General features: G+C 42.2%; 5 protein-coding genes across 5 annotated transcripts; 1 reads left to right on the top strand and 4 right to left on the bottom strand.

Moving 5' to 3' along the window:
• Positions 1-244: 244 nt before the first annotated feature.
• BDB00DRAFT_770824 (rhomboid family-domain-containing protein) lies at positions 245-1,499 on the bottom strand (the record flags this gene model as incomplete). Its single annotated transcript, XM_053119916.1, has 5 exons — positions 245-304; positions 377-549; positions 641-817; positions 894-1,242; positions 1,335-1,499. The coding sequence occupies 5 exons, from the start codon at positions 1,497-1,499 to the stop codon at positions 245-247; spliced, it is 924 nt and encodes a 307-aa protein (XP_052975640.1).
• Positions 1,500-4,273: 2,774 nt separating this feature from the next.
• Positions 4,274-6,078, top strand: BDB00DRAFT_843506 (uncharacterized protein). Its single transcript, XM_053124966.1, has 4 exons — positions 4,274-4,505; positions 4,638-4,726; positions 4,819-4,941; positions 5,013-6,078. Exons 1-4 carry the CDS (start codon positions 4,319-4,321, stop codon positions 5,595-5,597), a joined length of 984 nt encoding a protein of 327 aa, XP_052975639.1. The 5' UTR covers positions 4,274-4,318; the 3' UTR covers positions 5,598-6,078.
• On the bottom strand, positions 5,827-7,484 carry BDB00DRAFT_619605 (chromatin assembly factor 1 subunit A-domain-containing protein). Its single transcript, XM_053118050.1, has 8 exons — positions 7,223-7,484; positions 6,938-7,119; positions 6,769-6,873; positions 6,581-6,680; positions 6,344-6,486; positions 6,208-6,266; positions 6,056-6,137; positions 5,827-5,978 (listed from the first exon to the last, which is right to left on the bottom strand). The coding sequence occupies exons 1-8, from the start codon at positions 7,296-7,298 to the stop codon at positions 5,940-5,942; spliced, it is 786 nt and encodes a 261-aa protein (XP_052975638.1). The 5' UTR covers positions 7,299-7,484; the 3' UTR covers positions 5,827-5,939.
• A 473-nt stretch (positions 7,485-7,957) lies between these two features.
• Positions 7,958-9,606, bottom strand: BDB00DRAFT_619555 (uncharacterized protein). The gene is made up of 9 exons (XM_053118049.1): positions 9,400-9,606; positions 9,286-9,314; positions 9,128-9,209; positions 8,923-9,031; positions 8,779-8,849; positions 8,589-8,710; positions 8,418-8,513; positions 8,142-8,274; positions 7,958-8,069 (listed from the first exon to the last, which is right to left on the bottom strand). The coding sequence occupies exons 1-8, from the start codon at positions 9,467-9,469 to the stop codon at positions 8,218-8,220; spliced, it is 636 nt and encodes a 211-aa protein (XP_052975637.1). The 5' UTR covers positions 9,470-9,606; the 3' UTR covers positions 7,958-8,069; positions 8,142-8,217.
• A 67-nt stretch (positions 9,607-9,673) lies between these two features.
• Positions 9,674-11,203, bottom strand: BDB00DRAFT_619609 (uncharacterized protein). The gene is made up of 3 exons (XM_053118051.1): positions 10,153-11,203; positions 9,879-10,063; positions 9,674-9,742 (listed from the first exon to the last, which is right to left on the bottom strand). Exons 1-2 carry the CDS (start codon positions 11,161-11,163, stop codon positions 9,932-9,934), a joined length of 1,143 nt encoding a protein of 380 aa, XP_052975636.1. The 5' UTR covers positions 11,164-11,203; the 3' UTR covers positions 9,674-9,742; positions 9,879-9,931.
• Between the last annotated feature and the right edge of the window lie 995 nt (positions 11,204-12,198).

Below are 12,198 nucleotides of genomic sequence, written 5' to 3'. Positions count from 1 at the left end.
TACCTGCATCTTTTTTATTCGTTATTTTGTATCTTGCATATTTCCCTTATTATATTCGAACCATTTCTAATGATGGGGTCTCCTCGTCTCCATCAAGACACACGCACACAAAACACACATATACTCCTCATATAATATTATAAATATATATATATATATATACCATTTTTGAATGTGCTCATATATTCATAACAGGCTGGTTATATCTTTTGGGTTTATACACATTAAGTACTTGACATCAGTTTTACATATCGCACCAGTTGTTAACAGGAAGACACGAGAGGTATTTGCATCCAGGACAAATCTAGATAGCGCAAATTTAGTGTTTTCTACCAGGAAAAAAGAACATGGGGGACGGTTGTTCTAATGAACATACCTGAGATGGATCGCTTGCAGAGTAGAACGAGTTTATGGTGACGGCAAAAAGAATGATCAGGATAACAAAGGCGACAAGTCGAACACCCCATGTGATTAGCTTCCCTTTCTTTTCCATATTAGGTCGCATAGGAGCTATTAATGCGCCCATCACAATGCCAACAACGAATCCACCTGTGATTTGCAGAAAAATATATTAAAGTTAGATCCCATCTACCCCACCCCACACCCCCTTTTTTTACGCTGTACACTTGAGAGGACTAACCTAAATGACAAAAATTGTCCAATCCAGGTAGTAGGCCCAAGACTAGAGAAATGATGGTAACAATCAACAGTTTCATCAGCTCTCGAACGGGATGAGCAATGGTTTTCCAGTTGACCACCACGTCAATGAACATGTATCCGATCAGGCCAAAGAGTGCACCGGAACAGCCCATGCTTGCTAAATATGAATGTTAGACAAGTCGATTTACTACTACTGCTATCCACTAATACATGTCACTAGGCGGGAAAAGTACCTGTGGTTGTTTGTGACAACATGGCACTCAGCACAAAGCCCCAGATACCGGAAGCCATGTAAAGAAGGATATATCGAGGAGCACCGAGCACACATTCCAGATCTGCACCCAGTCGCAAGTGACACAGCATGTTCATGATATAATGCACTATACCAGCATGGAGAAAGATAGGTGCAATGAATCGGAAGGACTGGTCAGGATCGGCCCCTCCAAATCCACCGAATCCACATGCTTCTTCAATCGTACACGTTTCTGATTCTTGGAAACAGTCTTGAATAGGCGTCGAAGGTGTATAATCGGGCACCGTTCGCATGCAAGGTGTAAATCGCGCGCCCATGTTGATCAATACCTGATAACCAAAAGAGAGAGAGAGAGATAATTAAAATTGATTTTCCCTCCTCTTCTTCTCCGTTTCATGTATAAAGAGGAAAAAAACCTTACTGGAAAACTTGGACCGATCATTGGATTGAACGTTGGACTTGTTGAAATGACGCTTCCAGTCATTTGTTGGTTCTTGATAAGCTCGACGATCAAGACAATCAACATGGCCAGACCCGATAACCAGCTGAACCACGGTCGTCGTACCGGACCCAGCAAGAGCCGCATTCCCAGATTCCTTTTTGCAGCAGAATCCATCATGGGCTGTTGCAAATATGGAGGATAGGATGTGCCGCCCAACTGGGCCTGGTGTTGCTGTGGAGGAGGCAATGCCTTGTTTTGATATGGATCGTCTTCTGCAGTTTCTAGTCGCATGAATCCGTCAGAACGCAATGATGATTTAGCAGCATTACCATAATATGCAGGCTCGTTCGTTCCTTGAGGAGTAGATCGACTATACAGATCATGGCTCATGTCCTCGACCGCTGTCTTCTCTCCGCCCATGCCGCTATTATTGCTACTACTGCCGCCGTTGCCGCCGCCGAAATCGTTGCGGAACGTGTCCGCTCCAAAGTTGCGAGGGCTGTTTGACATATATTCGCTTGTCGTCGTTGATACGTGCATCGGCATGGGTGGTGGCACAGGTGCAGGCGACGGAAAGCCGGTGGACGATCCTGCATAGACGGGCGATGGAATAATGGATGGCGATTTAGCAGCAAACTGCACATGAGGTGAACCCGTTTCGTGCAACGGAATGTCTGTTGCTGGGCCTGGATCATCCCAGTTTCTTCGTGACGTTGGTGGTGGCGAATGAAGGTATTGTGCTGCAAATCCCGGATTTACGTTTTGCTCGCGGTCCATCGTTCTTTTGTACTTTAATTTTTATCAAAGAAAGAAAGTAGAAAAAAATCCACAAAAAAAAGTAAAAGTAAAAATAGGAGAACAAACGATAAAACTCTTGGCTCTAATTTGGAAGTTATAATTAGCCTTCCACGGCTGAATGGATCTGCGGCTTCTTGTACGACGTGGCTAGTTTTTTGGATCCTAATAACCCTTCTATTGTTCCTGAGTAGCGGGCTCAGTCTTTTCTTCTACAACACCGCTCTTTGTCACAGGGCAGAGGCATGTATAATATTGTCACTTTGAAAAGCTAGACGTTTCCACCACAGTACAAACACTGGGAAACTCAGAGTAACTGTCGTAGCTGCTAACCTATGGGCATAGTTTCTTTGCTAGTAGAGCGTAGCGCTATCAGCCATTTTCAACTTTGTATAAAAAAAAGAGAATCCAACTCGATGCACCTGAGAAATACGAGCTGCACTGTCACGATGCTAAAAAGCAATAGCTTGTTCGGCCAGATCAAAAGGCTTTGACAGTGCACTTGATGGTATAACACATATATAAATGGTATGGTGCTCCTAACAAAATACAGTCATGGCTGTATATCATTCTTGCTTCTTCGCTCGTCATTCAGAAGCTGTATTTCGTACATATATTGTACTCGGCCATTCTCATGGTACTATTTTAGCTTGAATCTGTCAATTTTAAGGGCTCACGCATTCTAAATTTGATAAGTTACATCTGCTTCTGATCCATGCTACTGCTATATGTCACAGACAACGACATGTCATATTGTAATCATTAGTAGTGCTGGGTACAGAAGGTGAGTATCATTATCTATAACACTTGTATATCTTCATGACCTTCCGACTGGGAAGGATCTCACTAACAATCATTACATGTATCATCCTTGTAAAATTCTTCTTTAAGACATGCACATGCATGGATACTGAGAAACGGCTTGAGGGAGGGAAGGAAAAACCAAACTCTAAGAACAAGACTATCTTCTTTGTTTTCTTTCGCTATCATTCAACAGTAAATTGAATGCAACCACCCAGAAATACAAGTGCCTCTTATTTGGAAAAATATATCGGACAACACCGGAAACATGCCCGTCCTATCAACCACTGCAAAAGTTCCGAGTCGTACCTTTTCTGCGACAGATGTGCAGCGGCGATTGAGCAACTATCGTTAATATCATCATATCATTTTCTAGGTATCTTCCTCAGTTGTCTTCAGACTAACACTGCTTGTGGATCACCCATTTCATGTCTAACATGGTCAAGTTGGGCGAAGATCGATTCACTACTACAATCGAAGAACAATCAAACGATTACGTATACAACAGACTGGGTGTTTCTACAAAGATATCAAATACTTTTTTAAATGTTGTTGGATGACGGAAATTGTAGTAGCACTACAAGAGCATTCTACATACGAACGTTAGTCGTTATATTGGCAGCGACGGATCATGTTAAAGTGTACTACAACCTCTTGCGGCATGTCCGGAGAACTCAAGGAGAGTATGAGACAAGATAACATCAAGATGTCAATAAATGGGATTATAAATAAGGCCATAGTTTAATAAAGAATATTGTAAATACATAGCTTGCAATAGGATAGCATATGGATGTTTGGGACAGCATTTGACTTACTATATGTTAATAAAAAGCCTGCGCTATGCTAATTCAAAAGCAAGAGCGCCCATATTTGCATGAATAATACAACTTATCCGGTACGACAAATAGCATCCTTTGTGCTGATTTAATGCTCTTTCGATATTACCAAGTAAATAGAGAGATCACGCGGTTGCCGTGCGGCGTCAATCAGGATGAACCGTATATCTAATGTTGAATTTCATTAGAAATAGAAAAAAGTGAGCGACGGCAGGTGGTTCCATTGACGATGAATCTGGACCAAAAGACAACCAACAACAGAGGGTTGCTCAGCATATCTCGTGTTTCATTATACTATCTCTCCTTGACATCGTCATCATCTCTTTGTTCATAAGGACTATCTCATCTCTGCCAATCACTGCGTAAGAAAAAGCACGGGGGCGGCCCCAACACAAAAAAGGAAGTGCAGTTGACCTTGTGTAACCACTTTCCCACACCCACACCAAATATCTCTCCGTCGCACGACCCAAGGTCGGCAACAGAAGCGGTCTTTACCATTTTTCCTGCAGCTTTGACCTTTTAACAAATACCATGGCACCTGGACACACATCCTCTAACGAAGACAAACGATGGCTCATTGTGGGAGCTTACCATACTGGCGTACCTGAAAAAACTGTCGCACGCATATCAGGCCTTTCCACAACAGCTGTACGACAGATATATTTGAACCACCAGCAGACCGGTTCACCTTCTTTACCCAAGCAACTATCACGAAAAGGTATATATATATATATCAGAATATGAGTCGATAAAGCATAAAGTGCGAGTTTGTGTGAGAGAGAGAGAGAGAGAAGAGAAAAAATGGTTGTTTCTTGACATTTGGTCATTAATGCAAATGAGCTCCATTTAGTTAGGGAGAGACCCATTGTGGAGTACGATGAAGATGGCAATTTAATTGATGACAACGAAGACAGTGCTCCTGAAGACCAAGAAGAAGAGGTATGCATAAACCTTTCCCATTTCAACTCTAAAAGAAGAATTGAAATGGTGCAATTAACAAATACTATTACCACTTTATCGTGTATCGAAAGGCGACGAAACGGAGACGGGTTACGCCCAAGCAAAGTATCAAAATAACTCGGCAACCCACGACAAAGGACGTGATTGCCTATGTCGTTCAACAAGTTCATCAGACGACCATTGCAGACCAGTGGGTAAGACGATACAAAGAAAGCTTTGAAAAAGAGTATGTACAAATATGCTAACAATTGCTTACTTATCAAAGGAAACAAAGAGCTCGTCGACGGCGTCACCTTCATTCGAGTCACCTCCTTCGCTGGCGTCCTCTCCCGCCTCGTCATCATCATCAACAGCAGCAGCATATTGGCGTCCACTTACGCCTCCACGAGAAGGACCACATCACAGCACCAAGAAATCGTCCTTAAGTCCCCCTCTGCAATTCCCTCCGTCACCTCCGCATCAGCATCAGCAACGGCAACAGCAGAACCAGAGTAATGATACCCCGCAACAGCAGCATAGCAACCACCATCTTCACCACCATCGTCATCATCATCAACATACGCCCCATTTACCGCCGGTCGGCAAGTTCGATCAGACCATCCGAGGCTGCGAAATATGGACCCGTGATGATGATCGCATATTGATCGAGCATATGCTGGACCCTGCTCACGGAGAACGTTGGCGTGAATTGGAAGCCAAGCTGAAAGGCAGACACACTGCCAAGCTTTGTAGCCATCGATGGGAGTACTTACAGACCTATTTTCTGAAGGCGTTGGAGGGTACCACTCCTTCTTCTTCCTCTTCTTCTTCTTCTTCTTCTTCAAACAGTACTTCTTCTACGACTCACTGATTACCTTTTTCCCGCCGGAACCCCTCCAACAGCCCCTTTTTATCTGATTTTCCTACTCCACTCAATCGCCCCTCACATCATTCCAAGTAGCTCACATAGCGTCCTCCTCAACCTGCCGTTTCCTCTTATCTTTCTTTCTGTGAATATGAATTCTTTCATTGAATAACAGACAAATACTCTTCTATTGCGATTAATGTGAGATATGTATTTGTAGTTGAATTGTGTGTGTATGTTTTTTAGTAGTCGTTGTTTAATGAGGTCTCAAGATTTACAATAGGGGCAGATGTTTGATGGAATTAGATGGGTGTATGTGTGTGTTTGTATTAGAAGAGATATACTAAGTTAGTTACTGAGAGAATCTTTGACGTGCCAGGCAGGTTTCTATGAGATGTTTGAGAACCATCAGTATTGGTATTCCATGTTAAACGTAAAAGGCCGTTACGTGCGATATTGCTTACCGTCTCAGTTCCCCGTTTTTCCTTGACAGCTAGATTTTTAATTTGCATCTCAATCTGTCGCTTAGACATGTCATGTAATAGCCTGTTTTTTCAACAATTTATTATTAGCCACTTTGTATGTTATCTTACTACTGACTTTCAATCCCACATACCAGTTTGACTTGGCCTCTGAAATTAGTTTTGGCATTGCGTCTGCCTTTCCTTCAATGATCTGCATACAAATATTAAACAACGTTAGCCAAAAACTTACGGCAAAAGAGAAAAGATGGTAAATGGTAGGCTGCTTACGCTGATTAATTCATTCTCGTGTTGTGCTGTAAAAGCAATGGATTTCTTGGAAGAGTCGTCGGCTGTGCTAGATGTGGATTTGGTATTTGCAGCATCGTCGGCTTCCACATAGAAAGGGTCGTACGGTTTATCTTTCGGGAAATCTACCACATTGAGCAAAAAGAGGACGTTGACGGTAAGAAGAGAAAGCTAGTTGCCAGCGGAATAATTGCCATCGTGGTGGTTATATCCACTTACCAAACAGCATTCGCGTCGCATAACGATTTAGTGGATCATCTTCTCCTAGATCGCCATCATCGAAAACGGGTCCCACAACAACGGGACGGATAGCAGTGTGCTACATATATTTTGATTTATGATAAGCATACACTGATTCAATTGCAACGTCAACACGAACATATAGGTTATTTCAAGGTTACACTCACTTTTCTAGTAGGTCGCATGGCCGGTCTGACTTGACTCGTACGTTCATCATCACTTTCAACACCTTCACCTTCTGATAAGTACCCTTCAGGGACTAGCCAGCCAGCCTAAACAAAAATCCATCATTAGATCTTTCATTGCCTTATATTTATATTTAGATAGATAACTCACATCCTCGGGGTCGGCAACATCTGAAGAAGGGTCGTCATCCTCTTCGTCACCGCTTTGGATTTCTTCTCCTTCGCCTTCTGGTTCCCACTCTCCTTCACTATCATGGTCATAATCGACAAACTGATCGTCTTGGGCAAGTGGTGCTCGACCGTTGATTTTCTTACTCGATTTGGTCCATGTGCCTTGAAAATAAAACGCAAGAACGAACGGACAAAAGAAAGATGGAGTTCATTAATATCCATCAATTCAACTAAACTCTTCTCGTTTTAGTACACGACCGCTTACCATAATACGCTGGCCGAACATCTTCGGTGAATTGTAAGAACTTCATAGAAACTTGCAATTGATTAAAGTTCTCCATATCCGGACCAAGCAGAATCGTGCGAAGATCAGTGCTTTGACGGCGACCTCGTCGTTGAGTGAGTTCAGGCTTGGACTGCTTTAATGCTTGTAGGTATTGCGATCGCAAATCATTCGATACTAACAGTCCCAGGAAGATGTCAGCACACAAACACAACACATCCCTGGTTATTTTTTTTCCTCTCACTATAATAGTAGAACCTTGGAAACTTTACCTTCACAGAATCGATATTTGTCAGTTGTGAGTGTCTTGAGGTGGTGGTCCAACTCCATATTACGATCCTTATTGGTAGTCGTCCATTGATGCATAACCACATTATCCTTGACATAGAAGGGTGGGAATATGTTTCGAGTTTCTGTGATTTGGCTCGAGTCTGCCCAACACAATTAGATTTCATGAGTATCTCATCCTTTCTTCGTATTCATCTTGAATTCATGATCAGACCGCTTACCACTTTGCCCAGCACAAGTAAGCTTCTCCTCTGGAGCTTTTGTAAATAGAGATGTAAGGCGCAGTTGGGACTACATGAAGAAAGATCAACGTTTAGTGACACTTATTCTGTCACTGCCATAGCGATTATTTTCCTGTTCCTATTCTCTATATTACCTGTTCTTTTTTCCGTTTTTCTTCTTCCCGCTTCCGTCGTTCTTCTTTCTTTTCTTCTTCGCGTTTACGTTTTTCCTCCTTTTCTTCTTCACGTTTGCGTTTTTCCTCCTTCTTTTCTTCCTCGCGTTTGCGTTTTTCCTCCTCACGTAACCGCCGCTCTTCTTCCTAAGACATAATCAAACTGTTAATGCAACGGGGCAGCTTCTAAACGCATGTTCTGATATCCTTTGTGTATACCTTTTTCCGGCGTTTCTCCTCCTTTTCCAAATTGCTTTCAGCAGTGGCGGTCTTGCTTTCGTCATGTGCTTTGCGGTTATGTTTCGCTAGCAAAATTGCAATTTGTTGTTCCTTGGGAAGCGCTTCGAAACAACTAGTGACATAAGTTGAAACCTAGTTAAAAAAAATTGAATTATAACCGTTTAGACCGATAGCAACAATTTAAAGTAGCTGCAATATAAGCATATTACAATAAAAATAGGTTTCCTTCCCGTTTTCCTCGTACTGAACTATTACCTGTGCGCGTATGGTCCTTCGCTGATGAATAATTGCTTGGATTTGATGTGGAAGACAAGTAATATCTTTTACTTCCCACCGCCAAAAGTAAAGATGCTGTATGCGAACCTTTAGCTCAATTCTCACAAAAAAACCAAGTAAAAAGAGTGATTAAAAAAATAAAACACATACATGAGGTATATTTGTGATGGCACATTCAAGATGACTCAAAACATCGGGTGATACACCATATTTTGTACGCGTCGCAATGGACTTCACTGCAGTTTCAATTATCTCTGTAAAGTGGTCGCTGTCTATTATTTATGAGTTAGTAGATCTGACGAGTCTTGTAGCTCTCTTTTCTACGGCAATAAATACATACAATCTTCATTTCTTAAAAACGGTGATAATACTTCATTGATACGATTGGAAAGCTGTCCGCTTGATTCGTCACTGTTTGGTCGTTGTCGTAAATAATATGTTTTCTTCAATTGTGCAAAACGTGAAGCCCTTTTCTGATACCAACCTATCTTGACATAGAGCGCTCAATACGTCGAGATATTGACTTGGGAATTGAGATATAGATTGTTGTTGCTGTTCTAGTCGGGCACGGTGCAGGCGGAACACCTTGATTCCTACAAGAATTTGACTTAGTTTAGTAGAAATCAAAAGCATTATGGACCTTTTGATCGCTTTCTTTTCTAAGGCAGTGAGGAGAGGGTAAAACGTACGTTCTGCAATAGCTTCGTGATTCTCAGCTCGTAATTTTGGTTCTCCAAATGTTAGTTTACCGTCCTTAAGTAGTTCAGGAATCTTTATAAAAGTAATTTCCAAGTTATTGTTAGAAGTTGATTCTTTTCTGTTCTCGAAAGAAGCATTACACACTTACAGAGCTTGAGGGTGCATCGTCCACACGCACTTTTATTATTAAACGACAATGATTAGCGAGGGCTTTTGCTTATCTTCAGTTACTCTTTGCTGCGGTGTATGTGGAGTTTCTTACTGGCTTGGAACTGCTGTGCTGCCATTTGGAGTTGTTGATGCTCTGGTGTTTCAGGCGCTGACATGTTCATCGAAGCAGGAAAAGAAGAGAAGCAGCAGTATGGAGCTGACGCGCGACGCGAACAACTGAATGGATTGAATTTTTTCGGAGTAGAACAAGTCGCGTCGCAATTTGATGGGAGGAACAAAAACTTGAGTGACAATGGACGAATGCGGATGTTCCTATTAAGAATTTTAGTAACTTTATAAGCAAGAAGAGGTATTTATACTTACTATTTATTACCACTTGTTGAGGAATGCATTTGCAAAAATAAGATGCTGTCAATGACTTTTGTAGGCAGGCCCTAGTTAAACGTGGTTATTCAGTATGTCGATGTTGATAAATCGATAATATGTAGCCCATTACTATGGTGGTTCGAAAGACGTACCGATTCACTCAAATTTTATATGTCTGGGTTATATTTAACAGGTAATATATACCTTGTATACTCCAATGATTGCTTGTAATACTGTAATGGAACTGATAAAGAGTATCAACCGTACATCACCACTGACAAGTGCATATTTGGGCGACGCTTGTTTTTGTGGATTTTTTTTGTGATTTTTCGGTTTTTTTCCAGATTTTCGTTGTTTTCTCTTCGTACTGGCTTAATTAGAATCTCAGGCTTTTGTAAAGATGCATTTAGTACTATTGTATATACTTCCAGCAATTCAAGCTTTCTTTCAGTGCGGAAGAAAAGGATCAAATACTTACACTACAAGCAAAGGATTGCTCCCAGTCCATGTAGTCGGAGTTGACCAGCATCTGTTGCTCGAGTTGTTGTTGCTGCTGCAGCTGCTGTTGTTCGAGTTGCTGCTGCTGTTGCTGCTTCTCAAGTTGCTGTAGATGCTCCTCAAAGCGGCGTCGTCGATCCGCCTCCTCCAGCAGGTACTCTTGTTCTTCCTGCTGCCGCTGTCGCTCGCGTACTTCGCACCGGAGAAGCACCTCTTTGTAATAGGCAACTTCAGGGTGAACAGGAACTGGGCGTCGGTAGGCGACTGCCTCGAGCCATTCACGAGTTGGCTCCTCTGGCTCTCGGAAAAATGCACTGAGGTTGGGTAGGGCTGGTGACGATGGTGAGAAGGGTAGTGGTTCTGTTTCTATGCTCGTTTCTGCCGCTGCGGGAATAACACTTGTCACTAGCGCTGTTGCTGCTACTTTTACGATACCAATGACAAATAGCGGCGCTTCTGTTGCTGTTACTTTTACAACGCAGATGATAAACAGTGACACTTCTGTTACTGTTGCTTTTATAATGCCAACGACGAACAGCGACGCTTCTGTTGCTATTGCTTTTATAACGCCAACGACGAACAGCGACACTTCTGTTACTGTTGCTTTTACGATGCCAACGACAAAAATCACCACCTCTGTTGCTGTCGCTTTTGCTACGCCGATGACAAGTAAGAGTACATTTGCTGCTAGTGCTATTGTTAGGGCAGTGACACTCATCAGCATTACTGCTGCTGCTGCTATTGTTGCGTTAATCAAGCTTGTGATTGCTACGGCTACTGCTGCTGTTGTTGTTGGTGTTAAGCGTTGATTTACCCATCGAGTATAGTATAGAAAAACTAATACTGCAACAGGCATGATTTTCCGCAGCACTTCGACTGACCGGGGCATCGTGTAAGCCACGTCTTGAGAGTATGTATCCATGGTGCAAGCAAACAAGAGAGAAAGAAGGATGATAGCGCTAATCACAGAGACGGGATTCAAGACGTGCATGGCGGTTCTGGCTCAAAAAAAAAAGTGGGAAAAGATTGAGGGAAAGAGAAGGTATTTTACTGCTGAGGGCAACATCTCTCCTCTTTATCTTTTCGCAAAGAAATTTCATCGACGTCACTCGTCAGATCGCCCCACCTGCAAAGGTTACACGAGCATGGCGAAGAATGGATGGGCTTCTTATAAGAAGCCATCTCTTGACCCGTTGCGATTACCTTTTTCTACTTTGCTTTTACTTTCGGAATGTACAGGTTCTAGGCTACAAGTACATACTGACCTGACTTTTGTACGTCGCTGTCGTGCTGCGTGGCGTTTCATAAAAGAAAAAAAATCTGTTGCGTGCTAATAAGTTATGCGTCAACCCCGTTCTTCTATTCAGAAAATTCTCACGTGATGACGACGACATCCCTCTACTGCTTTTATGCATGGTGGACACTGCGCATCTGTTAAAGGAAACTCCAATTAACGGAGGAGTAGCGAAAGATCACAAAAATCGACTCCGGTGCGGATGAGAGTCTGTGTTCTCGCAAGCACGTTCTAGCCTCTTTGACGGCATTTTTGTAGATGAACGATATGTCTTTGTGTGTCAACGTATTTGAGACGAAGAATTAAGCGTATTCATCCTTGTAATCAAGGAAGAGCTACTTGGTGATTATGTCTCTAACATATGCTACAGAGTATTGCAATTACGGGAATAAACATACTTGAAAATATGGATAATCAATAGCAATAGCAACAGTGTCTCGCAAGGGCTGCGGCTATCTATAACTCGTAAGCAAAGCGTTTAACATGTTACTATCAATCGTACAACTCCTCCTGTGCGTATTATACAGTACTGTACTTTGTGTGTCCTTGCTGCTGCAAAAAGGATATACACGTACATATATATTTGCTGTATGTGACATAGTCACATTCAATGTGTGGAGCTTGTTAAAACATGTCTCATTCAGTGTTGTTGCTTCGCCTTGTACCGACGATTTTTCAGTTCACGTATGTATATCCTTAAGTATTGAGCTGTTTTCCGATAGTTTTGTATGC

The sequence above is a fragment of the Zychaea mexicana genome (assembly GCF_025766255.1).
Source record: "Zychaea mexicana strain RSA 1403 chromosome Unknown BDB00scaffold_89, whole genome shotgun sequence".
NCBI classification, from domain to species: domain Eukaryota; kingdom Fungi; phylum Mucoromycota; class Mucoromycetes; order Mucorales; family Lichtheimiaceae; genus Zychaea; species Zychaea mexicana.
Note: the sequence above shows the minus strand (reverse complement) of the source record. Positions and strands in the feature narration are given on the sequence as shown.